A 27,514-nucleotide genomic window follows, 5' to 3' on the forward strand; every position below is an offset into this window, starting at 1 on the left:
CCATGTCTGTGGGGATCCCCCAGGGCTGCCTGCTCTCCGGAAAGCACTCAGCACAGTAATTATTTAGAATCAGTTTTAGTTTATAGCACTGATGCCAAGCACACAAATGGCCAACTGTTCGTATGTAATTACTGAGTTAAAAAAAAAAAAAAAGATGCCATAGGTGGTTTTTGCCAATGTAGTATGGCCAGGATGCCAGACGTAATTTCCCTTAAGTGAGAAGAGATGGTAAATATATCTAGAAGGCTGAAACAAAGAAAAACCCGCCCAAACTGTACAGTGTATCAAATTAAAACAAACAAACAAATGACCCAAGAAATACACATCCTAAGGTAAGTGAGGGGCCTCCGCACCTTCCTCGTCCTGTGTGGCCCGTCTCACAAAGGACTTACTAGGTCTGTTTAACATAGCACACCCAGGGGAAAAACAAACAGAACACATTCTCAAGGATGAAATTTCCACATTTATTATTCTTCCATGTGCATAGAAAATGGCAGTGAAGTGTCCTGTGAAAGAGGCGGGATGAGCATGGTGCTGCTGGCACACTGGGCTTTGTGCTTCCCGAGGTCACTACCCACAGAACACGGAGGCTGTCAGAGCGTGCTGTCAGCTGTTCATAGTTCCTCGAGCTTCCCATTTGCGTTTTCAGCTGTCACTTCTTCAAATCTCTTTTCAAATGACACACTGCATTACAAATGATGGCACTTAACCAATGTGGCATTTCCATATTTACACCAACAGGAGAAATTTTTACAAGACATAATAGCATACAATCTTGACATTTAGTAATAGCAATAAAACATGAAGGGCATCCATTTTATTATTTTTTTTCTGTACAAACTATCTGAACATAACTTTATTCACATTAAAAAAATCATCTGTAATTTGATTTGACTTACACATACCCCATCTCATTTCACCCATTTCTCAAGCCTCTCATCACATCACCCACACCTTCACCACTAGAATCTACAAGGAGTTAGACCTATCACCTACACGGAACTTAGAAAGTCCTCCCCTAAGGGTTTCCTCACTTCCCTGAAAATTCCTCAAAAAAGAAAAAAAAAAAAAAAAAAAAAAAAAAAGAAAAAAAAAAAAAAGAAATACTCTTCACTCATTCCTTCCATTTCACTTTCACATTTCATCATCAAATCAGCACGGCGGACTTTTCACCTCAATCCAAGCAAAGTTAGGAGTCCCTCAGCAGGCGTCTTGACGCTACACCCAGGAGTCGGGGGACCCTGGGTACTGTTCAGCTCTATAAGAAGGTCGTTTAGTGGAGTAAAAGTCTACGTAATTTGTGGTCGATTTCAGTCCATACTGTGTCGAGTAATCAGCAGAAGCTGGAAAGTGAACTCGGTCATCAAAGTAAGGGTCTTCATAGCTGCGAGGAGACTGCAAGTACAACCTGTACGCATCCAACGTCTTCCTGCCGGGGTCATCCTGATAGTACAGCTGTTGGTGCTGTTGGCAAAATGCGAAGACAAATAAGGGAGAGCATTTCACACGTGAGCGCACACGCACGAGTTTAAAGAACACTCCTGTGGGCTTCCCGCTTCACATTTTAAAGAGCTTTTCTGGCTAAAGGGGACAGAGCTCTTTCAGGTCCACGTCATGTTTATAGGCAAGCTGGCTTTGTTTGCTCAAGTCCTGTCCGAGAAGCCCTGTCCAAGGCCTCGGGAGAGTTTAGGTCCTCAGTGGGAGGTGGCCTGGGGTGTGGAGGAGGCAGCTTTTGCACAGGGGAGTTAAGCATATCGTGAATGTTTGTGAGGGCTGGGGATTTGGGTTCGGATATTCGGATAACTGTGATTATAGGATTGTATTTTAAAACATTTACTTCCTGAATGAAGGTTTGAATCCACCACTCAGTTTTCAAAGACATAACGTGATCTGATGGACTCTGCTGTGCAGTGCAGTCTGACAGGGTGAGCCATCTCCTGGCAGATGATGACCAACTTAGCAGAGACACATGAGCAAATGGTTCTAGGGGAGGGACTTCTGTAATCAAGCGAGCAGCCGTACAGGGAGCCCGGACCCAGGGCCTTCTGTGCTGTCTTAACTACAACGCCCTCCAATCGTCACAGCTCTTAGGATTGTCTTCATCGTGCCCGAAGGCCCCTACTCAGTAAGATGTAAACATTTACCATATAGGTATGAGCATCTGGCTTTAACTCATTCTAACATCACTGGTATTCCAGAGCTAAAATCTATGAGTCTATGTAGCTAACTCTACCTCCTCTTTTAACGGCAGTTAAACTTTTCTTGACCTTAAAAAACAAAAGAAAATGAAATAAAGATTATATGGGTGTGTAGGTGCATGTCCGAGATCCTGGCTACTCCTGAGGTTGAACAGGGAGGGTCACTTTAGCTCAAAAGCCTGAGATCAGCAGGAGCAATGGTAGGACCTAGTCACAAAACAAGATCATGAAACCACCTAAAGAACTAGAATGAACTATGAGTGATGTGGGAGGGTTTTTTTGTATCTGAATCAAGAAGACTATGGTATAGAGGGGTCTCAGGACATCCTTATTTGGAAGGACACAGTCCAGGTCTGGCTGGGAAGTCCCAGTGTTTTGTGGTTGAGAGGGGTACGTGTGGCAGTACAGTCCTGGGGGGGGGTAGCTCCAGGCCCTCCTGAAAGCTCAGTCTGGGGATTCCACACACAACCCCCTTACTACGGTGCGTTGCAGACTCAGGGTTTTCAAATCGTGGAGCTTGGATGAGGAGGAAGTCATGACGTACAAAGGAGACAGTGAGAGCAGGGTGGGAGGTGTGGTCACCAACCTTGGCTGGACCGGAGGATGGAGGAGACTTAATAGGTTAACAGAAAGGGGGTGGGGGAGGGGGAGAGAGTGGGAGAGGGAAACTACTGAAGAACAACACCTGCCAGGGGTTTCTCAGTGTTCCCATCAGAGGCATGTGGCTCAAAAGCACTGATGGAAACTATTTATCTAAACCATGGGCATCCTCAAAGGGCCTCGGGCGACACCCTTGGTCCCTGCGCTGAGGCCCAGCTCTCTCAGGTGGCCCCCTTACTGGGTGACTGCTATCCCAGCCTTCTGTACAAATGATGTTGCAGATTCACCTGTAGCCGTCTATTTTGTTCTCTTGCTGGTGAGGAATAGGAACTGATGTAAATTGGTGAAGGTTTGCTGGAGCCTGTAAGAAAATATTTTATTAAATTAAAACTAAAGCTTATTACACTGGCCCACCGGGTTGTGTGGGTCCTGCTTTCTCTAGTGCCAGCGCAGGCAAAAGGGCAGCAGCTCAGGCTCCCTGGGTCTGGGAGCGCTAGCAGCAAAAACAGGCTGTGTGTGTGTGTGTGTGTGCGTGTGTGCGTGTGTGTATGTATATGTATGTGTATGTGTGTATGCATATGCCAGGCAGAAAGAAGCTGTGAATGCAGAGCCCTCCCAGAGAGGGCTCATCTCAAGCTCTGCTCAATCTCCGGGGGTTCTATAGTTGGCTTTGAGGAGTAGTATGGCTCCCTGGGCTGAGTGGAGGGACCTCACTCTTCCAGGGCCCTGAGCCACGGTGTGCCTCAGAGAGACAGGAAAGGCAACATTAGCATGACCCCTGTGCCTCAGAGTGGCTGTGATTCAGGTCCTGGGTTCTGGAAAGGGCAGGCCCAGGCATGTTCAGAGCAGTCTGGGGTCTGCTGTAGTTACGTATATTGTAAGCGGAAAAGAACTTGGTAATTCGGCGAGTGTCTTCAAGAGCAGACTCCTGATGACATCATTAGTCTCGCCCTCCTCCTACTGCTAAAACTAGCAAAGATTTTAATTTTTTTAATGAGGAAAATAAAGCACACTCCAAGAAGATTAAGTTTATTGAAGCAAGCAAAGATAGATGGTGGGTGCTCATGAGGCAGTCTTCACAATGAAGCTGCGGCCCCAAAGCCAACCGCATGTCAGCTACTCTGTGTGTTCCCTTCTGCACAGAGCTTAGTGTTTGAAATGTAGCATCTGCAATTTTCTGAGCTATTAACTGCCATGGTAACAAAAGTCGATTAGTAAATAGTCCTGTGAAATCACAATTTCAAAGACAACCGCACAACTCAGACTCCTCCCCCAGCAGTGGGTAAGTTGCCATCAGCATTCATTTATTTCTTTTTAATAAATAGGTATTTTCCTTCCCCTCTTTTTTTTTTTTTTTTTTTTTTTTTAAAGAAAAAGTGCTTTGAGCCAGTCCAGAGGGCATATGCAACCCCAGCCAGGCCACACGGGCCCTTGGTTCTGATGCAAAGGGACTCTTGTTACAGCAGGAGCAAAGGGCATGGTGCTTAGGGCGCCCAGAAATGGTCACTCTATCTCGCCCTCTTTTTTGTGGTCATCATGCAACTATATTAGCTTGGTTTACTTAAAATAAGAAGAAAGGGCAGCAGTCCCAAAAGCAGTAGAGAAGGATCAGGCATGCGGTTTGCTGCTGGGGCCCGCCTTTACATAAGCACAGGCTCGTTCCCAGCACACTGGCCGGGTGCCCACAATTGTGGTTCCTCCACGGATTGTATTACACACCCAAATGGCGTCTTACCGGGGTACAGGCCTTTATGTGTGGTGTCCCCTTGGCTATTGTAATACTGCATAGGTGGCTGGGTCCTATCGTATTCTGAGCGAGGGTCTCTGATTCCTAACAGTGCTGGTGAGGAAGAAGTGCTGCCAACTGACGGGGGAGGCAAAGGAAGGAAAGGGGGAGAGAGAGAGAAATCAGACTGTCAGCAAATCTGGAAAGCGCTCCAGAAAAAGGCTGGTTATTAGCAACGCCACAGTAAAATCAGCTCTTAGGTGCTTCAGGGCGAAGAGCAGCCAGACCCCGAGGACCAGGACACACCCGACATTCCCACACCAGCAAGGGTGAGTGGCATCTGGGCCCACCTGCTGGCCGCAGCCAGCTGTAGGGGCCCCAGAGGAGAGCGCAGTGTGGCTCAGGGTCTTGATCCGCCCTTGGAAACCAAATGGAGTCACTTAAGAGCTTTGCAAAGTCACTACTGGTCACAGTTTGTCTACTTGTAAACCTTCTGCTATTTATGTAGAGAGGTTTGGTAGCAGGTTTTAAAGCATGTTTTAATTTTCAGTCATTTAAAAAATATCTGCATTTAAAAATATCTAGATGTGTCTAGAAGTGTCCAGTCCAACACTTACGGTTCTCTTTTTGGTGATCTCACGGGAGATCGTGTGTACCCGGTGGCCCAGATGACTTCTGATACTAGCCTGGACCACAAATCTGAGAATGACTAGCCAGCTACTCATGGGGCCCCTTTTGCATTTTTTATCATTTTATTATTTTTGTTAACAGGCATCAGAACTTCTTTCTTCTTCTTCTTAACAGTCTGGTTTGTAAGAAAGTTAGTTACAAATGAGTGGCCATTTCTTTACCCAGCTCCCCTGGAAGCAGTGGTCCTCCTGCCTTGGCTGCAGTGGCTTGTCACAGGCCTGTCCGCAGAGGGCCCTGGCAGGCCAGGGCTTTTCCTGTGCTGTCACTTCAGTGACTCAGGGTTGCCTCTGTTGAGGGAAGTGAGCATGAACGTCCTTGTTGCTGTTGTTTCCAGCCCACTTTAGGGAAAACGGCAGGCCAGAAGAGACCAGCTCCCCTTTGGGCTGGCACTAACAAGGCAGCAGCTGTGCCCTTAAACAGATCCCTCACCAGTGCTGGAAGATGACGGCCAGCCCTTAGATAGCTGGGAGACTGGAGTGGCACCTATCTTTCCTCTAACAAAATCCAGAGGGCTACGGGGGGGGGGGGGGGGGGGGATTAGCAGTTCTGCTTGTATGTTAAGAGGTCCTCGTGGCAAATCTATTGTGTAGTAGCTGTCTGCTAATCTGCATGAAGTGGCTCTGTGCTTGCTTGCAAGCCCCTTGTCTGGCAGTTACCCCTCCCGGCGCTCCTGACATCCCTCTTCCTGAGTCCTTGGCCATGCCTAACAATTATATATATTATAGATCTTTATGGTATGAGGGCTTATCAAGGCTGCCTGAAAACAAGCGAAGTTCTTGTTGAGTGAAACAGCTCATAATCTTAAACCAGGACATACAGAGATCCACCACACACAGTAGGTGCAGGTCATGTTTAAGAGAAGCCAAAACCAAAAAAAGCCCAGACCAAACAATATGACACTCCCAGCACAGCCACAGACACCCGATTACGTGGCAAGAGCTCCTGGGCGTGGGTATTACTCTTTCTGTCCACATGAGCAATAGGACTGTCAGAAACAGAACAGCTGACTACGACAGATAATGTATGTGTCAGGGTATGTGATTGAAAGCCAAACCAGAGTAAGAAGCGCCATTTTTCCTGTTTCGTGCAGGTAAGAGTTAAATTTATAGGACTGTTTTGACTTTGCAGTCATAATGTTTACACGTAAAGATTTAGTGTGACGTTCAAAACTCTTTCCATTAAACTAAACTCTACGAACGGGTGGGTGGCGCAGCTGCTGAGAGGCTCAGCGTCAGGTCCAAGGGGCTTTCCAGAAAGCCACACCGTGAGGTGGGGGTGTATGTCTGTAAAGCAGCCAGGGGACTGGCAGGTGCCACTGCAAAGCTTGAAAGACCCAAGTTCAAGGAGCTTGTTCCTAAGAAGATTCACCAAGAAAACTAAGGAAAAAAAAATCAAACAAAACCCCCATCCAAAGCAACAAGAGCAGGAGCAATACCTCTCCTCAGGAGGAGGCTGAAAACTCGTGCAGAGCTGGCAGAGAGAGGAGATGTTCCCGCTTAGCCAGCGAGTCTTAAATTGCCCTGTGCCTCGCAGGACTCTGTATCAGGTTACTGGTGGGGCTGGTCAGACGCGGATGCCAGGGTCCCTTCCCAACAGTGGTGAAGCAGCATCCAGGGGTGGGGACAGGCCCTGGGCTTTTTCTTTTTTATTTAATTTAATTAATTTATTTATTTTTATGCACTGCAGCTGATGTAAGCTGTATTCTCTTTTCAAGTGGAATAGAGGGGCTGTTTGTGGCTGTGTGTGATTCTCAGGTTGATGGGCAGGGCTGAAGTGACAGGCTTAATCAGCTCACGCTCAGGTTCTTTTCTCTCTCTACGTGAGAACAATGTTCTGTCACACAAATGCCCACTGACCTGACTGAATGATGGGTGACATCTGTTGGTTGGTGGTGGACAAAGAAGGGTGTGATTTGAATCGGTCTCGCTCTAGCGTGGACACAGGTGTAATAAAATGGTTCTGATTCCACCCATCCTGTGGAGTTAAAAGAAAAGAAACGTCTTAAAACGAATAACAGCAGTTCATTGCAGTAAGTGATTCAGACCATGTGCTGTGAGGATCGCTGATCACACCACAACTGTTCTTGGACATTACCTTTTTGTAGATGCTCCGGAGGTCCCGATACTGCCATAATGTATTCAAGACCTGGGCTGCCGCCTTCACCACTTTCAGAGAGGATCTAGGGAGAGATGGTGCTTTAGTGAAGGTGGGTAGCATGGCCACTCACTTTGAGAGACTCAGGCTGCCATCCAGAAGCCAAAGGAGCTCAATGGAGGCTACCAGGTTCTGTGTGCAGAAACTGGAATCCTGAGAAAGGCAGACTGCCTTTGCAGGACAGGGGAACCTCTGAAAACTTACCCACACCTCTAATTTCCCCCATCCCATCTTCTCTTAAACTCACAGCCTCCATATTAGTGTTGTATCTGATGGTCAGGCCTCAACCTTGGTCTACCTGAGCAACTCTTGCTTGCCTTTCATCATCATCTTCCACTTGGCTTCCAAGTTACCTCATGCTCCTGGAGACTCATGTTCTGGCTACTCTGTTCAGGATCCTCCTCTGACCCCTGTCAACCTTCGCTTCTATAAACTAGCCATTTAGATGCTGATGACTCCCAGACATAATTTTTGAGCTTGAGTGTTGGCCCTGCACCCAGCTTGCACTTCTCTCACTGACCACACTCACTGGATGCTTAATAGTTATCCACAAGCACCCAAGTCCAGAGCAGGCTTCCCTGCCTTGGTATGGCCTCTTTTGATAAACACTCTTTTGTGGAGTTATTCACAACATTCTCTTCTACTGCCCCTCACATATCCTTCAGTAAAACCTGTTGAGTTGCCCTTTAGCCCCATCAGAGATGCTGCCACTGTCCCTGGAGCTGCCGCACCCTGGTCTTTTAGTGTGTGTGTATGTGTAGGATGAGGTCATGCTGATCTTTTTCCAAGGGAAAGAGACCATGTCACTCCCCTGTCACTGCTCTTCAATGGCCTTGCTTTCCTGTAGAGGTTGAGACAATGGACTATGAGCTCCTACTGCTTCTCGGGCCTGCAGCGCCCTGACTCTCCCCTTTCTGTCTCAGCCGCACTGGATTCCGGTCTTCTCCCCTGGCAGCCTCTTGCTGGACCTGCTGCTCACATGCTTCTGCCCCAGAGTGCTGCACTGCCTCCCTCACCCCTCATGCTTCCTTCTCCAGGTCTGCTTCCTACTATCCGAGGCCTTCCCTGGCCACTTCTCCCTGACACGCTCTGTCCCCTGTCAGTTGTTGCTGTCACTCATTGAGCGTATCATCTGCCTTGCCCTGGAATGCTGTTTTGTGATCTGCTCACTGTTGTGTGCCCAGCACTGAGGACAGTATCTGGACATGCAATAAATAAAGGGGGAAGAAACCATGTTGAAGTCAAGTGCAGGGAGACCAAACACAACTTGGTTTGGTTCAAAACTTGCTTTTTTCTTTTCCTTTTAAAAAAGCATTTTTTAATTTATGTGTATGAGTGTTTTGTATGTATGTATGTATGTATATGTACCATGTGCATGCTTGGTGCCCTCATAGCCCAGAAGAGGGTGCTAGACTCCTTGAAACTGGAATGATGGGCAGTTCTGAGCCTGCGGTGCTAGGATCAAAACTGAGAACCTCTGCAAGAACAGCGAGTGCTCTAAGCCGCTGGTCTTTTCAGCCTTACCTGGTCCAAGATGCCTTGAATCTTTTGCTTTGAATAAGAAATTAGACATATGTATATGATGTGTGTGTGTGTGTTTTGGTGAGTGGGGAAGGGGCTGCAAAGGACGCCAATGGAATGGGATTTTAACTCCCCAAAAAGTTTCATTTTCTTAAAAGGAAAGGGAGGGTGTGGGGCTTACTCTTGTAATCCTAGATCTCAGAAGACAGGTGGGAAGACTGCAGGGAGTTTGAGACCAGCTTGGACTAGATAGAGAGTTCAAGGTCAGCCTGGGCTACAGGATAGGGCCTCATTTGAGAGAAAAAAAATAATAAACCAAACAAACCGTTTGTTTTGCATTTGCATGCATTTGTTACTAGTGAAATTTTAAAAATGCAAGAAATAGAAAGGCTGAAAGGCAATGCTACTGATGCCCACAGATGTGGTTTCCAGTGGGTAAGGGTATGGGTTTCTACATTCTTCCTCTATCTTAAGAAGTCTTGCAGCAGCATCAACTGAGCGACCAGAGGAGCTGTAATGTGAGTCCCCGAATTGCCATTCAGCTAATTAATAAATCGTCCCCGTGCGTGTATCAGGGCCAAGCTTTGTTCTTGTTAAGGGTACAGTGGCAGATAAAAGGACAAAGTCCCAGGGGCTGTGGGAGTGAGGTGCTAGAGGAAGACTCAAATAAGAGAGTCAGTGCCAGGGAGAGAACCGCCGTGGGGATGGGGGAGGGGTGCAGAGGGGCTGCTGACCTGCTGTTTGGAGAAGGCACCTGGCACTCCTACTTCATTTCGCTGATCTGACACTAAGGCAAACTTAGTCACGGCTACAGCCCCACGACATGAAGCCTCTGTTTTGCTAACTGATTCGTCCTGCCCACTTGTGCTGCTTCATCTGCTATTGTCATCCAAAAGCAAAGGGGGCTGTGTGCCCAAGCCCAGGGTACACTCTTGCTCCGGGTGATGGTTTTCAGGCTGTCTGGGTCCTGGGCAGCAGAATCAATCTCAAGAGCGAGGACTTAAAAAGACAGTTTTATACACTAGGCCACAGGCTTTGCTTGTGTGTGTGTGTGTGTATTTTGTAGTAAAGCCTGCCTAAGCCAGCAAGATGGGTAAAGAGCCACAGGCTTTGAACAGAGTCCAAGGTGCAAAAAGAAATGGTGCTCCTAAGATTGTCCCCACCCTGGTGATTTTGGTTCTTCTAGGAGCTGATATGAACATGGCTTTAGCACTGGCTATAGCCTTGGGCATCTAAATCTCCTCAGATTCCTATGTGAAAGTCCTAACTCTCAATGTGACAGTGCAGGGGGTGGCCTTTTGGAGGAGTCACCTGGAAGAGATTCTTCCATGTGAAGACAAAGGTCACAGTCTGTGAGACCAGAAAGGGGCTTTGCACCAGACATGAAACCATGGGTGCCTTGGTCCTGAATTTTACAGGTGACAGAACTGTGGGAAATAAACTTCTATTGTTTGTAAGCTTCCTAGCCCACAGCACCCTGAGAAGACCGAGTCAGAGAGAGAGAGAGTGCAGGAGTGAGGCGCACTGTGATAAAGGGAACACCAACACATGACAAGAAGTCCCCCACAAGTCTTAGCTGATGTCGACTGTTTAGCCTATCAGCGTGTGAGAAATGCAGAAATAAACCCTGGCATCAGGCATGGCTCCTCCGTAAAGGCCGTCACCCCAGGACAGTCCCGGGACACAGGACCTCACACTTGCCTGTCTCCTCTGCCTTTGGTTATGTTCACCAGCTTCTCTATGCCTCCTGAGTCGGCCAGAGCTTTGGCGTTCTCCATGTTTTTGCTGGTGACCTCATGCAGGGCACAGCAGACGGCTGCCACAGTCTCATCAGACAGTATGCTGGGGCCATTGCCACCGGGAAGCCGGTTGACCAGATCTCGCATGGCGTATTTACCTGCCGGGGGTACAAGAGTAGGGTCAACTTCCCATGGGCATCAGCTTTTTATTGCTGTTGTTGAAGATCCTCATAATTTGAAGGTTTAAAAAAAACAGAACTTCAAGAGACACGAACATGGAAAAAATATTCAAAGCCCACAGCAAAGAAGAAAGGCACAAATGTGACTGTGAGGGAGAGCTAACATCTACTACCATGTCACTTCAACAAACATAAAACATCGTTGTCACTTGCTGAAGGAAATACAAATCAGTGTACGGTGCTCGGAGAAATGGACTGGCCTCGGTGCCACACTCTACGGTAACGACTGTAATGAAGGCTTAGGGCAGGAATGCTATTCTTAATTCTGGTGTATCAAAATATTTCCATTTCTGCTCAAAGCTTAAAAAAAAAAAAACAAACCAACTTATCTTTGAATCTGGATCAACTAAGGTTGCCAAATGTACTTTTCATTAAACCTTTCGGGGTCTAGCCTTCTGAGCCACCTGAAAGCAGTCCCTCATTTGAACAAAGCTGAGGGTTATGTCGGCTCATCTGGAGCCAGCAGTTAACCATAGTTTCTTTAAAAGACGCAAGGAAATATCTTCTACTGAAATTCAGGTGTATTATCTCCTAGAGGTAACAAGTCATAGTAATGAGGTAGATGAGAAGACAGGGCTGAGGGAGCTTCGGCCAGGGAACCAATACTTTATAAACACCCAACTTCTCTTCCTCCTCCTCTGAGCAGATTATCTCTAATGTTTTCAGTTTCACATACCAGCTGACAATGTGGGATAAACGCACTGCAAACAAAAGAAATCGACTAAGGTGAAAGTAAGTAAATTTCTTAGGGTCCCCCCTGCTAGCCAGGGTTTCATCAAAAGGCTGTGTGCAGCGGTAGCAGCAGCAGGTGCGTCCTAACTGCAAGCTCTGTGCTGTGCTGTTTCCTGCACGTCACAAGCAAAGCTTGTTAGAGCAGAGGCTGTGATGAGACCGCAGTGGTGCCGGAGGCCTACCAGACAAATGTAGAGCTTGAGCATGGTGAGGCGTTAGCACTGGTGAGTTTGAATGCTTACAAATGGCCAGTACGCACAATGCCATGGGATTAGCCACGTTTCCTACCAGTAGAAGCGCAGCGAGTGCACAGCTTCCCGTAGGAAATTTAGAGAGTGTATGTGCAACTTCTAAGTCTTGATCGGCCTGCTCTACAGCACGTGTGGGGACTGGGCAGGGCTGGACCAGAGAGGCTCAACGGGACACCCTCTGTATGAGGCTGATCTGCCTCAAAGGAAAGGAAGCATTCACCTGGACAACAGTTTGATTTAAAGTGGCGCTTCTGCTAGGCAAGGCGTGATAGGCTTTACCTGCAAGTCACCGCATTTCATTTAATTTTCGGTTACTCCTCTTATGGCAGGACTAGGCTTGACCCAGGGCCAATCAGTCTCTCATGAAGCCATACTGCAGCCTTCCTTTTCCTGTGAGGTAGGTCCCATGACTGCAGATAGACTTGTACTCTGTAGGCCAGGCTGCCTTTGAACTTGTCATCTTTCTGCTTCAGTCTCCCAAGTAGCTGTGATTATTGGCTTCCTCTGCCAGGCCAGGATCACAGCTGATCTTAAAGCTAACTATTAACCTCATCCTCTCCTATGTTTTCTCTCACGCCTCACCCTGCCTCCCTCCTTCTATAACAGCGTGTGGATTTTAACATAAGTTGGGTCTAAATTCACAGGAATCCATAAAAAAATCACCCCTCCCCATGTCACCAGCCATGGGCTGGCACGGGGCTTGAGTGGATGTAGGGTGTTGTCTCAGTTCTTCTCACTTCCTCTAACAGTGACCCTGCAGGCACGATCAACTTCTTTTCAGACCCCGGAGGGAGCTCCAATGTCCATCCAGGAGGAACTGAGCAGCACTGGGTACACTGGTACGCTCTGAGTTATGAGGGCAATGAGCGGCAGGTTCAGGATGGAGGTTACAGTTCAGAGAGTGGCCCTCCTCCCTCCCTCAAATGGCTGGGATGGGGCAGTGCTTAGAGACCAGCAAGCTGCCTGGTGTGCCAAGCAGTCGGAGTCTCATTCTTAGCTCTCTGCATGTGCTGATGTACCAAGTCTCTGTGACACAAGAGCGACTGTGTCCTCATGGCCTCGCCCTTACCCTGCCTGGAGATGGAAATGACAGTAGTCTGTCACCTGGCTGAGCATCCCCACGCCTGGGAGGGAAAGCCACACAGTATTCATATGGTCTCTTTGTGTTTCTCAGAAGGTGATAGTGTTGGTGAATTGGCAGATAACAGCACAAATGCTGGAGAAGGAAATTAAACTTTTCTGGTTCTCACAGCTCAGGATATAACTTCTCTTGGGGGACAGAGATACCAAACTCCTCAGGCAGTGCTGTTATGCACACCTGAAATCACTGGAGAGCTCTGGCTTTTCTGGAAATTTACCTTCTCAGATCAATGAGTAATTAAGGAGCCCGCCTCTTGTTGAAAAAGAATAGTTGAAAAGCAGGGCCTCCAAATATGCCAAGAAGCGAGGGGCAGGCGCAGTCGTAGATAATTTCAATGGCATGCGTTCATACATCAAGAGTTTTGTAACTGTCACAGTGGTTCCCTTTGTCACCGGCACGTACCTATGAGCTCCTTGTTGCGAACATCCAGCGCCATGTTCCTCAAGGCCGTGGCCACAGAAGAGACAACTCTGTCATTATCCATCCTTAGAAGCTCAACAAGGATGGGAAGCCCTTTCTCCTTTCTGACGGCTGCCCGGATGTATGCTGCAAACTGGTGAGCAAAACAAGGTCCTAGTGAGTAAAACTCGGAGTTCCCCTCTCACGTGCTACTGCAGTCTAAAGAGATAAACTAATAAATTAAATGTTCTCTGTCCAGGGGAGATTAACATCAGTGGTGCCCCCGTTTGGGAGATAGATAGGCCGGGATGGCTGATTTAAAGAGAAATCCCTCAAAGCCTGAAGACCTCAAACCACCATCTGTCAGCTCTCTGTGCACACAGAGAAGGCAGCGATTACTTTTCTCTCGGATGTATAAACATGGTTATGGAAGGAGCCTGTTCCCTTTGCAGTTGGCCCCACGCTGGGTCCAGAGTCTTCAAGTAGGATGGCAGAGGCAGCCCCCCAGTGTACATTAGAGGGGAGCCTGGCTCCACTGGGCTACTTATTTTTTAGTACACAGCACAACAATATGGAGAGTTTGGTAACCTGTCAAAAAAGACTGCTGGAAAAGTTCCTGTGCTCAGAAGAAAGGGAATTCTCCACAGACACAAGGCGCCATAATTCATACCTGCAGCAAAAAGCATGTTTGGTTGCAAAATGCATTCTCATTCAACATTAACTGGCTACTTTTTGTGGACCATGTGCACTGGAAAGCAATACTAAGTTATTACTGAAGAAACAATAAAGTAATGTTACAGCATAGGCCAGGATAATTCAACAAAGTTGCATCCAGTGGTTTCCTGCTGTGGGCAGGGTTTGGGGCCAGAGATCCATGATCCATTAGGTTTATGAGGACAAAGATCCACTAGCTCTCTGCAATTGCTGTTAATGTTTAACTATGTGATTGGCTGCCCAGTTTCTTGAATTCTAACAGAAGAGATTATGTTAATAATATACATAACAGGAAAAAATGCCTTTCAAAGATCCAATTAACATTCGTTGTATGAACTGGTGGCTTTTATATTCCAGATCAAATGGAATCTACACGGAGGAAATGAATATCATACCCAGTACAGTACATACAATACAGTGCAAGGCTCACTGCTGCAGATGTCCCTGGGACAGGGACATCTTTCTGAAACTGTAGGACCCATGGCTTCCTGTTTCCCTAGGAGACTGCCCAGGCCAGCCCAGCGAGCTTTTCCCCAACATTTTTTCCTCTATTGTATATGCTGCCATGACTACCCTGCTTTTTAAATTAAAGTTTTTTATGTTCATGTTTATCACATACATAAGAAACATACGTCTTAATTTTAACTATGCGTATGTGTATGTGTTCATGTGAGTGTGATTGCCCAAAGAGGCCAGAAGAGGGCATCAGCTTCCCTTGAGCTGTAGTTCAGGGCAGTTGTGGCCTGCCTGATGTGTGACAAACCAGACTCCTTTCTTCCTTCCTCAGCAAGCTTTAACTGCTGAGCCATCTCTTCAGCCCCAGGGGTTTGAGATTTTGATATTGAAAAAATACTTAAATACAATATTTGTATTTTATAAAAGTTCGCCATGTGACTTTTACTTACTGAATGATGCCAGGAATTAAATTCTACAAAATTCAATCACACGCATTTCACACAGTGCAATTTTAATCATCAATTGATTCTTTGGCTATACAACAGACATTTATATGCCAGGAGCTATCCTCAGTCTTCTTTTTTTTTTTTTTTTTTTTTTAAATCATTTCACTCAGCACTCCCAACCACCTGGGCACAATATTCATTTCACTGCCAGAGGAGGTTGCTGAAGTCAGGGATCCTCTACCTTGGCTGGTAGGACCAGGGTTCTTGAGAATTCGGTCAGCCCTTAGCACTAAGCTATTAGCACTTAGAGACAGTAAATAAGTAACCACACTGGCTTAGGTAACACAAGTACTTGCATAGACTCCGTGTCAGTCACCTGGGTGAAACAGTCACACTGTTTACTAACAGAGTTCATCATGGAGAATCGAGCCCCCAAAAGCCTCATTTGGGGAGGGGGAAGTGGGGCAAGGAGCCAAAACAAGCATTATAGTCACTCTTTTACTGGGCACTCATCAGAAAGTTTCTGGAGACTGAAAATGTTTCACACAAGGACTGTCTGGGAAAAGAAATAACTAAAGTTTTAAGAAACTATTTTCCACTGTGGAAACAAGAGGAAACCATTTTCATGTTCTCAGGCTGCACATGTGCAAAGAGACATACTTCCTATCTATGCTTCGGAGGAGTCAGAGGAGTGGGGTGTCCCTGCCACACTGCCTGACCTCAACCTTCAGGATCCCCATCTCCTCTCACTATGATGTAGCCTGGATCCCACTGGAAACTCCGGCCTCTACTTTTCTTGACTGCACACCCTGCAAAGCCACAGAAGTGAGCCAACAGTGTTGGCACCAGCTTATCTGTGTCACATATCTGCTGAAAACCCCAGTGCTCCCTTGACTGTGGGTCACACCCCACTCCTGAAGCTCAGCATCCGGGTTTGGACATGATGGTTAGCTCCAAGGCAAGCTGCTCCCTGTCCTGTCTGCTTTGCCTCAGAGCAGCCTGCTGGACCCACATTGTCCTTTCCTCCTAGAAAACCTTTCTCCTACTGTCCCTTTTATCGTCCCATTACCTCCTCTCCACTCCGTCCTCGCTCCCTGATGGCTTGGCTGGGTTCATGCTGCAGGAAGCCTTCAACTCTATTCTGTTTCTCCCTGCTCCCCACTAGGCTACCTTGAAAGTCGGGACCACACAGTATGGACCTGGTGGATGCTATAACATTTGCTCAGCAGCCTCATGCTCGGGGAAGGGACTCTATTATATTCATTTTAGGGTGCCCACAGTGACATCTTGTCTCCCCCTGCCCCAATGCCCCCTCAACTCCCTTTCATGGACAAATCCTTTTACCGTCATGGTGGATCTGACCACAGGGACAGAAACAAAAGTGGAAAAGGAGGAAACAGCCCACCTTCCAGTTGCCAGCAGAGAGGTTCTGGAGAGAGCCGGCGGAACCTTCCAAGGTGGCTGGGTTGGAACTTTCTGCTAAAAGGGTCAGATACGGTTTCACCACTGACGGGTGCCAGAGCATCTCAACTCCTTTGGGGGACTTGGACAGTCCAGGGATAGGCCCGACTCCATCCCACTGAAAGACAAACGGCACACACTGAGTGGGGAGGAAGCCAGGTAAGACCTCTGACTGCTGAAAATACACATCTCGCTGGACTCAGCTTTAGCTAAATAGCAACAATCCTTTCTGCCAATCACATGACTTCTCACTCTCCAAGAAATAAAACTGAAGAGAAATAAAATGCTAACTTGGTCCTCTTGTGGTGTTCTCTTTTTCTTCTTTTTCTTCTTCCCCCAGCAGCTTGGCTCCGAGTCTTTGCTGGGAGACTCTTTCCCTAGTAAGTCATCCAGTTCATTCAGCCCGAGCAGCCGGGCCTGAGGGACTTCCAGCTCCAGCCGATAGGACAGGTTCCTCAGGGTACACACACAGTTCTCCACCGTCTGAAACACAGCACAGTGTGTAATTACACACAGCAGCGCACACACCAGTAGGAGATAAATGGAGAACATGAAGGAAATCATGCTGTGTCTACTTGAACATGACCCAATCGAAGGAAAGACGGTCACCTCATTAGGCTTGCAGGCCAGGGTGCAGCTGTGAACGGAGGAACTGACTTTATGCTCATCAGGCCTGCTCAGTGCCACACGGCACTCAGGGTGCTGTGGCTTCTCATTGGCTGGCCTGTGCGGATCCTAGGACAGGAGGACCTCTGCCTCCATTCCTGGGACCAGTCTTATCACCAAGTCTCATTTCTGCTGCCTCCTCTATTGCCTATCTCCCATCTCTGAGGAATGCCGCCATTTCTTGCTGTTGACATTTTGGTTCTGCACCTGGAGTCTGTACTTTAAATCTTGAGTTGGGGGCCCAACTGTCACTTCAGCTCAGATGGCTAAAGTCAAGGCTAGTGTTTGCTCACCTGGCAAGTTCTTCTGTTTCTCTCAGCTTCATCTGCAGGCCTTTTGCTTAATGAGGATCAACTAAAAACTTGGTTATTACTTTGGAGTGCCCCTTCTCCCCAAGCCTACGACTTTTCTCTCTCAGACTCATCACTGTGATCCAGCTCAACCAACACTACAGCATACCTGGGGACTCTTGACTCTCCAGCTCTGCCTTCCTGACTTCCATAGCCCCAGGGGCAGAATTTACTAGAGTGTCACAGGAGGCAGGAGGGTGCTGAGAAGAGTTCGGGTGGGCTGGGGTGTGGCTGTGTCTAGGAGTAGGAAATGTGGCATGAGAGAGAGCACGGGGCTGTCACCTGGAAACCACAGAGAAATCTTGGACCCACGTGAGGTCCTTCAGCACGTCACCGTGTTCCCATGGTTCCAGGCCTGTTAAGTGGCCGCAGCATTCCCAACTTGTAATGTTTGATCCGGACAGCAGCCCCAGGCTCCCGGATTTCGGAGAGTGGATGCAGGCGAGCAGGTAGGTAGCTGTTGTCAGCTGCCACCCGGCGTGTAGGCGGCTAGAAAGGCACTCACCTTGCTGTCGTAGTCAGAAGTGTTCACGCACGTGTGGATCACGTACAGCAAGGAGTCCACCAGCCCTTCACAGGACCGCATCTGCTTGCGGGCTTCCTCCCCCGCCGAGCTGAGGTTCCTGGATGGACAGAGACAGGTGGGAGCTGCAGACACGAACACCTTACTCTTCTGCCAGGAGGACTGACTCTAACGATCCCTGAGAACGGCCGCAGAGAGCAGCCATTGCAAGGTGACTTGAGACACAGCACATAGTGCCGCTCTGGCCTCTTCTCTCTGAGCCGGTTCATTCCTTTACATCCCCTGTGACTTGTTCTCTTGACCCCTAACCTCAGATACACAATTTCTGTGGTATTTTAGATAAAGGTTGTAATGGCTCTTCTTGGTTGTTAACTTGACTACATCCCAAATCACTGGACATATCTGTGAGGGATTTTTTTTCCTTTTTTTAAAAATATATTTTATTTTATTTTTCTTTATTAATTACACTTTACTCACTTTGTATCACCCCCCCCTTGTGGGTCCCAATCCCTCCCTTCCTCCACCCTCTGCATGCATGCCCCTCCCCAAGTCCACTGATAGGGGAGGACTTCTTTTCCTTCCTTCTGATTCTAGTCAATTAGGTCTCATCAGGAGTGGCTGCGTTGTCTTCTTCTGTGGCCTGGTAATGCTGCTTCCCCCTCAGGGGGAGGTAATTAAAGAGCAGGCCAATCAGTTCATGTCAGAGACAGTCCCTGTTCCTATCACAATGGAAACCAGTTGGATACTGAACTGCCATGGGCTACATCTGTGCAGGGGTCTTAGGTTATCTCCATGCATAGTCCTTGGTTGGATTATCAGTCTCAGGAAAGACCCCTGTGCTCAGTTTTTTTTGGCTCTGTTGCTCTCCTTATGGAGTTCCTGTCCTCTCCAGATCTTACTGTTTCTCACTTCTTTCCTAAGATTCCCTGCACTCTGCCCAAAGGTTGCCCATAAGTCTCAGCATCTACTTTGATAGTCTGCAGGGCAGAGCTTTTCAGAGGTCCTCTGTGTCAGGCTCCTGACTTGTTCCCTCTTTTCTCCTTCTTCTGATGTCCAGCCTCTTTGCCTTTCTGGGTAGGAATTGAGCATTTTAGCAAGAGTCCTCTCTCTTGATTAGTTTCTTTAGGTGTACAGATTTTAGTAGGTTTATCTTATATGTCTATATGAGTGAGTATATTCCGTGTGCATCCCATTTTTTTTTTCATTAAGTCATTTGAAGTGGAAAGCCCCACTTTTAATCTGGATCTTTGAGGTGGGAAGATTCACCTTTAATCTGGGCCACACCTTCTGCTAGCAGCTTGTATAAAGAACATGGAGGAAGGAAGATCTCTCTCTGCTTGCTTGCTCTCCCTCTCGCTGGCATTCCTTCACTGGCATTAGTAAAGAAATTCTTTGGGATTCCAGCATACACTGAAGACCAGCTGAGGCATCCAGCCTCATGAACTGAGCAACTACTGGATTCTTGGACTGGACCACGGCCTGTAAATCTTTCTAATACATGTGTGTATGAGTCGAAGGACCTGCTATCTTTATTCCAACTTTTCCCAGTTGAGAACCTTGTGTCATGGCGCCAAGGGCTTGGGAGCTATAACACAGGCCCTCTCCCCTTGGCTCAAGCTCTCTGCCCCAGAGGTGTTCAGATGATTTGTTTTTCCTTCCAGGGTTGGGACTTAAACTCAGGGCCCTGTGCATGACAGTACTGCTAACCCTGTTCTACAAACAAAGCCAGTAAAACTCATGGCGGAACTGGGGGCTGGGCTTTGTTGTCACCCTGCCATTCTGCCAAAGCTCTTGTTTTATGCCCTCAAATGATAGGAGGCTTGGGAACAGGGTCAGATGTAAGTGAGTAAGCAAATTAGGAGCTGTTCCACAGACATATAAAGAGAATCACAGATTTTTTATGGTAAAACGTAAGGCGGGAACACCGTTTGGGCTGACTTATTTATAGGACTTAAAAGCAATAGCTTTTCAGGTCACATGACTCCTCATACCCCAAACTTCAATGACCATAACTGGAACTGAAACAAAAACTAGGTTATAGCAGACCTACAATAACTATGTGGAATCAGAGAAATAAAACAAACAACGAAAAGCAAAACAGAACAAAAGAAAACAAAACATGCCACCACAGGAGAAATCACTGGAACTGCTGTAGTTCCCTCAGACTAAACGGGCCATTCTGAATAACTGACAGAAGAGTTGTATGTGCTCACAGTGTCCCCTCACATAGTAACAAAGTCTGTACCCTAAATTATGATGGAGCGCTGCCACCTTTGGGAGGTGCCAGCCGCACAGCGCCTTCTACAGTCAGTTGACTTAGGGCGCACATTCCTTACTCCCCCAGGAAGGGAGCTCTTACCTCAGGCAACCCGTCGTGTTCCGCAGAACCAGCGAGGTCTGAAATTTGATTTTATGATCATCATCAAAGGAAGAGTTATTCCACCCAGAATGCGGAACGATCACAGTGTTGGTTAAGGTCGAGAGAGCATCTCGGATGATTGTCATCTTTACAGCATCGCAGGAGGATAAATTCCAGAGAACCCCTGAGAAGAGAACGTTCAAGCAGAAGCGATCAGAAATCCTGCAGCTTTAAGATGGAAACCAACGCAGGAGCCCTAACTGGTAGCAACCCAACCTTCTCCCCCAACCTACGCTCTGTATCCGAGACTGCACGGAGTCGGACCTGTGGTCAGGGCCGCACACACCCGGGCTGGCTTGTACAGAGTATTTCAAGGTCTCAAGACTCACCTTCAAGTCTAAGCCTCATTCATCTATTAGACAAGACAACTGTGGGCTTTTTAAAGCAAAGTAGCAATTCCCAGGGAAAGGGTGAGGCAGGGAGGTAACCTGAGCTCAGGGGTCATGAATACAACAGGCCTGTGCCTGTGATTTTCAGAAAGCTTGCCTTTTTTTTTTTTTTTTTTTTTGCATTGTCCTTCATATTTGACGGCTGATAGGGTAAGCCTCTGACTTTATGACTTAGACAAGATTTTATTTTTCTCAAAAGATTGATGTATTTGTCTTCATTAACCTTCCTTTCTAGGCACTCTAAAAATTAATTATTTTCCACTCCATTAGCAGGAAGCATCAACAGTTTCTGTAGTACAGTGTAGTATAGTGTCCCACAGGCAGCAATGCTGAGGAGGGCTGCTGGACTTTATTGTCCTTCTTTACGGTTGCACATTTTACCTTTTCAGTAAAGAATTTTACTGCCATGTGTTTGAGATTAGATGAACATGTTCTTAGAGAGAAACATTGGAAGACAATGACAGAAAAGACCCAAGAGCTCATTCTTGGTCTTGACCAAGGAACGAGAGAAAGGAAGATGACAGAAGAGTGTGTTAAGGCATAGCAGGGCTGGGAAGGGCTTTAATAGTTCCTGCTACTAAAACCATCACATTCAATGTAGGGTGCCAGTGTGAGTCCCGGGAGCAGGAGCCAGCTACAGTGGCAGCATACAGCTCACTGGCCATTGATGGGGAAAATGTTATTACCCAGAAACCACCCCTGCTGACACTTCTGTAGCATGTGATTCCTAACATGACTGCTGCAATTCTCTTTCTGTCAAAGCCTTTTTACATTCCTCATGTCACAGAATACAACTCTTGGGGACAGTGCCATTTTCCAGTAAGCTGCTTTCTTCATCACAGAATGAATGCGGTCCAGGCAAGTTAGCTACAAGACAAGTTTATGCAAAGCAACACCCATATCAGAGGCTCTAAGTATAACCAGATGTCCAGTGGCCCCTCATTATCCATGGGATGGAGGCGGGGAGCTGTCTCGAGGTCCCCTCTGCAGTTACTGATGTGGGCAGATGTTCAGGTTCATTCTGATAAGTGGCATGCGTAGTATTTGCATATACTCTATGCTCCCTGTGTACCATAAACTCTGCATTTCTCAGCATACAAACCCGAAGTCATGTAAACTCTATGGAAATACTTTACACTCTAATTTGTCTGTTGTATTGTTTCCTTGAACACTGTCCTGCTGTCAGTTGACTCTGTGGATGCACCGTATAGCCAGCTCTTTATCTCCACAACAAACTACACTGTCTGCTCCAGAAACTTCAGGTGAAATCACAGCCAAAAAGAGAGGGGGTTCAGGGTGAGAAAGTCCCTGATACTGGTTCCAGATTTCCTTGTTTTATTGTTTCTGTCTCCATTCCTGGCTACCCATAAGCTTTTCTTCTGGCAAGAGGGTAATTTTCAAATCTGAGGAGTCTCTTGATTTTTTTTTCTTCTTTTTTTCCTTTGAATTGAACTAGAATTTTCCTCCTTTTCTCCAAGGATTTGGAGTGGCTAGTAGACTTGCAAGTTACTCTACAGTTCTTCACCAACCAACCTGATTGGACATCAGGTAAGTGTCCTCAAAGCAACAAGAGCAAAAATATCACTGATTTATGGTGTTTTTATTCCCCCTGAGCTTAGAGCCAAGAAGCCCCAAATCAATTAACTTTCCCACTCGATTACTTTATGGACGTGCAATTCTAGATGCATTTTCTTACAGGAAGATGAGCATTTAAACTTCTAAATTTAATTTAGAGTTCATTAGGCGCGTGTGGGCAGCTACCTAACTATCTGTTCCTTTCCATGTCTTGTTACATACACAGGATAGTTGGTACCCGCATTTACTTGCTGATGGGTTTGCTTTATGCCTTGTGTTTGTTGATAAATTTCCTTTTTTATTTTCCGCCTACCATGCTTAGAGGACAGATTGTGACTTTTCTTGAAACAATATTCAAGGGTGCTTTAAGGTTCGTAAATGCAGAGAAAGGGTGAAAACAGAGTTGCCGATCTTTAACAGACCAACCTGCTCGTGTATATATGCGGCCTTTCATGACACCATCTTGCTGTTCTACCTCCCAGAATCAGAAGTAAGAGCTATGCCATGGCCCTGGAATGGCCATCCCTCAGACTGCAAGGCTGAAAGGAAGAGGGCTGCCAAAATCAGAAACGTCAGGTTGTTTGAAAAGATGCAAGCCTCCAGCAGAATAACTGATTATGCCATCTTTGGGTCAACTGGGGTGACTTGCTGGTCACAGAACCAATCCACCAGTGAGATTCAGACTTTCATTTCTGCAACCCAAAAAAACTGGTCCCACTTATTCATGACTATAAAGAAGGAGATTCCAGTGTTGAAAAGCATGTAAGATCTGGAAGGAACAGGAGCTCCACAAGGAGAGCAACAGAACCAAAAAATCTGGGCCCAGGGGTCTTTTCTGAGACTGATACGCCAACCAAGGACCATGCATGGAGATAACCTGCACAGATGCAGCCCATGGCAGCTCAGTCTCCAAGTGGGTTCCCTAGTAATGGGAACAGGGACTGTCTCTGACATGAACTCAGTGGCTGGCTCTTTGATCACCTCCCCCTGAGTGGGGAGCCTTGCCAGGCCACAGAGGAAGACAATGCAGCCAGTCCTGATGAGACCTGATAGGCTAGGGTCAGATGGATGGGGAGGAGGACTTCCCCTATCAGTGGGCTTGGGGAGGGGCATGGGATGAGGGGGTGAGGGGTATGGGATGAGGGAGGGAGGTTGGGATTGAGAGGGAATGAGGGAGGAGGCTACAGCTGGGATACAAAGTGAATAAATTGTAATAAAAGAAGATATTTATTTGAAAGCCAAAAAGAAAAAAAAAATGGCCCATACAGCAGCAGTTTTATTGTCCTATGCTGTGTGCTAATCACCACCCATTATACCACCCTCTAGTTCTGCACTTCCCAGGTCACGCTCAGTTCCATTTGTTGGGCTGTGTTAACTACCTCCAAGGCTGACGTAGATCTTAAGGCACCGATTTAAATCTTTAAAATCAAAACTTAAGGTTTTGAACTCCTGCTCCCAAACCCCATAGTACAGTACAAAACAACTCGCTCTGGTCAACAAACACTGGAGGAGGAATGGTTCAATGAGATTTAAAAGCCTTAGAGCGGGCAAGATGAATATGGTTCTTCTACTCAAAGTAAAAAGCACCATTCTTCCAGTTGGCTGATAATCCTTGTGTGCACTCCACCTTGCTATGAGAGTAATAAAGCCATGTTCTTTGCAGTTTGTCTAGGCCTCCAGGACAACAGGAAGACTTTTATGAGGGCTGTAAGTGATGAGTGGAAAATACAGCATCACCCAGGTGTATCAAGACTGCTGTGTACCTGAGAGCCATGAGCCTCGCATTCTCCATCAATGTGGGGAACCTCCAGCCCCAACATCCTAATGAAATGGCCTTCGAAATTATGGAGTGGCATGTGCCATTACCTCCGTGAGTCCACACGAAATGTTAAAAAGTTAAAAGTAAGCTATAATTTACTTTAGGAAGCTGGGGGTGGGGTATTTGTTTTTAAAGCAATTAGCTCCAGTCTGAGGACTGAGAATATGGACATATGAGTGAATTTAGAAAGTATTAGGAATTTCTATGTGTACTGTAGAAAATGACGCTTATTCTATGTTCCACAAAAAGTACAGATAATCACAAGGAACCAAGAAGCAAAACTAAGTGCTGCCATGGGAGATGAAAGTTTGTTTCTTCACAAAGAATGAATAAAGTAATTAAAATTCCATTTCACATAAATTCTGTGCTGCAGACTGTTGAAAGCGTTTGTGTTTAAAGCTGGCTGTATAACTAATCTAATGCCCAACTGATAGCTTTATATTCACATTAGAAGCCGATTTTGCTGATTAATTAAAATAATAACAACTACTTGAAAGTACAGTTTTAAAAGAACATTAAAACCCAAATAACATTTAAAAGTGCTTTCACTGGCACCGTGAATCCATAATAGCCGGCAAACGTGTTTCTTTCTCTGACAGAAAGAATCATTTTAAGCCGTTTATGTTTATACTGCATTCAGTTCATGTTTTTTCCAAATTATCAAAAATCAAGCACCTGCACACATGGCCAAGGGAAGAAGCCCAAGAAGCCCAAGACCAGTGCCCTGTACATATCGCTCACTGTACCTTGTTTTTTTTTTCCCATGAGCCAGCATAATTTCAGGGTCTGCCTGTGCTGCTCATTTTTGCAGAGCTGGAAATTGAACTTACAGTGTCATGCGGGGTGAATGCTCTACTCTGAGCCATATTCCCAGCCCTGACAGTCAGCACCTTTCTTAAGATTCCCCCAGGTAAACTACCCCAGGCTCTAGGGAGTAAGGAACAGCAAAGGAGGTAAGGGAGAAGATAACTTATCTTTCTGTGGGGGGTGGGGTGGGGAAGGGTGCAGAAAGACTATCCCGCCCAGGCCCAGTCAGCAAATGCGCCTGTGGTGGTTTGAAAAGGAATGACGTACACAGCCTCAGGGAGTGGCACTCGTGGGAGGTGTGGCCTTGTTGTGGAGGAAGTGTTTCACTGTGGGTGGCCTTGGTGTTCCAGCCAGGCCCAGTGTCTCTCTCTTCTTGGCTGCCTCTCTAGCCCCATGTCTGACTGCCTGCAGCCATACTCCTCACCAGGCTGACAATGGATTAAACTTCTGAACTGTCAGCCAGCCCCAATTCAATGCTTTCCTTTATAAAAGTTGCTGTCATGGTGTCTCTCTGCAGCAGTAGAACACTAAGATAATGTCTTCGCTGTTTGCTTCTGCTGTTTGGGGCAGCAACACTCCCAGGAAAGACCGTGCTCGTTCCGACAATGTCGCATCCACGGACTTATGGGCACATGGTGCCGCCTTGCACAGCCCTCTTGCAAGCACAGTGGTGCGAGGGCCTCAGACTGGACGTGGGATGTGCTGCAGTGTGTATCCCCACGTGTGGCCGAGAACCAGGGAGAAAGAGTGGTGGTCTCTAATCCAGGACCACAGCCCGCTCTGAGAGCGTACTCACTGTTACTTTCCAGCCAGCTTTCGGCTGAAATACTCAGAACCCAGGAAAGGCTCATCTGTCTCTTTTCTGTGGCTGCTCCTGAAGCTCTCCCCTTTGCTCCATGGGTTCTTAATGAACCTCTGTGGCTGTTTGTTGGGGAAAAAAATGTGGTAAATAGATGCTATGGTGACTACGCTCGGCTGCAATATGGCCACCTGTAACTGCCTGCCAGTCTTAAATCTACAACCCTAAATGCCTTCTACTTCAGAAACCTATGCCGTCTTCCCCCAACCACCGTACAGCCTGAGCAACGAATACAAAACTCTCAAACCTGAAATGTCTTAATATCTGATTTCAGACTTTTTGGATCAGGGATGTTGATGTGAAGTCTATGCAAATATTTAAAAAACCTAGGAAATTCTTTAATTTGAAGCACTTCCGACTCCAGGGAAGGAACATTCACCTTGTAAAGACCCGTGCTGTCTAGTACAGTACCAGTCGCAGGAGGCTAAGTAAGCACTTGAAAAGGCTAGTCCAGACTGAGTTGTGTAAAGTAAAGTGCACCTGGTATTGAATCTATGCAAACTGTCTCACAACTGATTTTCATATAAAAATCGACAATCTAACTGCTGGATCAAATAAAATGCATTATTAAAATTAATTCCACTGCCTTTGGTTTTGTCCTTTCTTAAGGTGACTACTGGAACACTAAGAAGTATGTACGCAGCTCTGATCATACTTCCTGGGGGAGCTGTGTGCTCTCAGGGGGCCTCATGACAGAGGTAGGAAGAGCAGTGAGCACAGCTTGAATATGCCATTTGCCAGGCACTCCCCACACCGCACAAATCCACACAGCACAGTAGTGTTTGTCACCAGGGAAGCAGGTATGCCATGGGGTGACACGCCCAGAGCCTTGGGCGTGGAGGGAAAGCCGTCCAACACCCCACAATGCTGAGTCTCCGTCGCTGGACGGTTTTAAATTATGGCAACTTCTGTCGGGTAGGGCTGGAGGCTATGGCCTTGAGCTGAAGTCTGAAAGGGAGAGGTTAGAAAGAAGAGGGGTGGGGGCCCCTAGGAATGCTGAGGAAGATCAAGAGGGGGAGCTGGGGGCTCGGCCGCTAAGCTGGAAGGCGGGCAGAGTAGCCTGGGAATGATAGGAGGGGGGGAGGTCTGACATGCTGACTCGGGTCACACTATTGATGGTGAGCCAGTACCACAGCCTATGTCACGGGACCCTGGTTTCTGGTGAGGACCCAAAGGAGCCAGGAAGGGAGAACTTGGGGCTTGACTCGAGCTGCCGGTGGTGTTAAAGGTGAGGCAGTGGCTTGCACATGTGTGAAAATATGGTGCTGTTGACAGAATGAGGAAGTTGAAGGGGTAATGAGGACAGGGCACTGCTATCATAATGCCATTTTCAGCTTCAGACTAATCACTCAAGCTTCCCACCAGGGCCACGATGCCATCAGCAAATTATAAAAATGAAATGGAACTGGAATAATGGGAAAGCAATTATGATGAGTGGGACAAAAGTACTGTCTTCAATTATAGAAAAAATGCCTTTCTGTGGATAAATTCTGAGGAAAGAATCATGTTGGCACAGAATAATTTCCAGGGTTCTGAAGGCCAACATCTGTGGGGAGGGCACAGTGGCCCTGAGAGCAGGCCACACAGTGCTCCTCTTGGCCTAAAGGCATGGGTCATGGCGTCTTCCTGTTAGGCCTCCT

At 47.0% G+C, this 27,514-nt stretch overlaps 1 protein-coding gene across 14 annotated transcripts in view; it reads right to left on the bottom strand.

Annotated features, from left to right (window-relative positions):
- Positions 1 to 450: 450 nt before the first annotated feature.
- The window catches only part of Pkp4 (plakophilin 4), a 209,805-nt gene continuing 182,741 nt past the window's right edge, over positions 451 to 27,514 (bottom strand). For 10 of the 14 annotated variants that reach the window (XM_055599687.1, XM_055599685.1, XM_055599684.1 and 7 more), the window contains 11 exons: positions 20,366 to 20,549; positions 17,989 to 18,106; positions 16,759 to 16,950; positions 16,412 to 16,585; positions 13,394 to 13,544; positions 10,591 to 10,786; positions 7,309 to 7,393; positions 7,071 to 7,188; positions 4,534 to 4,662; positions 3,086 to 3,159; positions 451 to 1,464 (listed from right to left, as the gene is read on the bottom strand). In XM_055599687.1, coding sequence (XP_055455662.1) covers positions 1,219 to 1,464; positions 3,086 to 3,159; positions 4,534 to 4,662; positions 7,071 to 7,188; positions 7,309 to 7,393; positions 10,591 to 10,786; positions 13,394 to 13,544; positions 16,412 to 16,585; positions 16,759 to 16,950; positions 17,989 to 18,106; positions 20,366 to 20,549 — 1,667 coding nt within the window. In that variant the 3' untranslated portion in view covers positions 451 to 1,218. The remainder of the gene's footprint in view (positions 1,465 to 3,085; positions 3,160 to 4,533; positions 4,663 to 7,070; positions 7,189 to 7,308; positions 7,394 to 10,590; positions 10,787 to 13,393; positions 13,545 to 16,411; positions 16,586 to 16,758; positions 16,951 to 17,988; positions 18,107 to 20,365; positions 20,550 to 27,514) is intronic. The other 4 variants (XM_055599693.1, XM_055599692.1, XM_055599686.1 and 1 more) reach the window with 2 other exon arrangements.

Source organism: Psammomys obesus, unplaced genomic scaffold (genome assembly GCF_907164565.1).
Source record: "Psammomys obesus unplaced genomic scaffold, mPsaObe1.curated_primary_1811, whole genome shotgun sequence".
Taxonomy (NCBI): domain Eukaryota; kingdom Metazoa; phylum Chordata; class Mammalia; order Rodentia; family Muridae; genus Psammomys; species Psammomys obesus.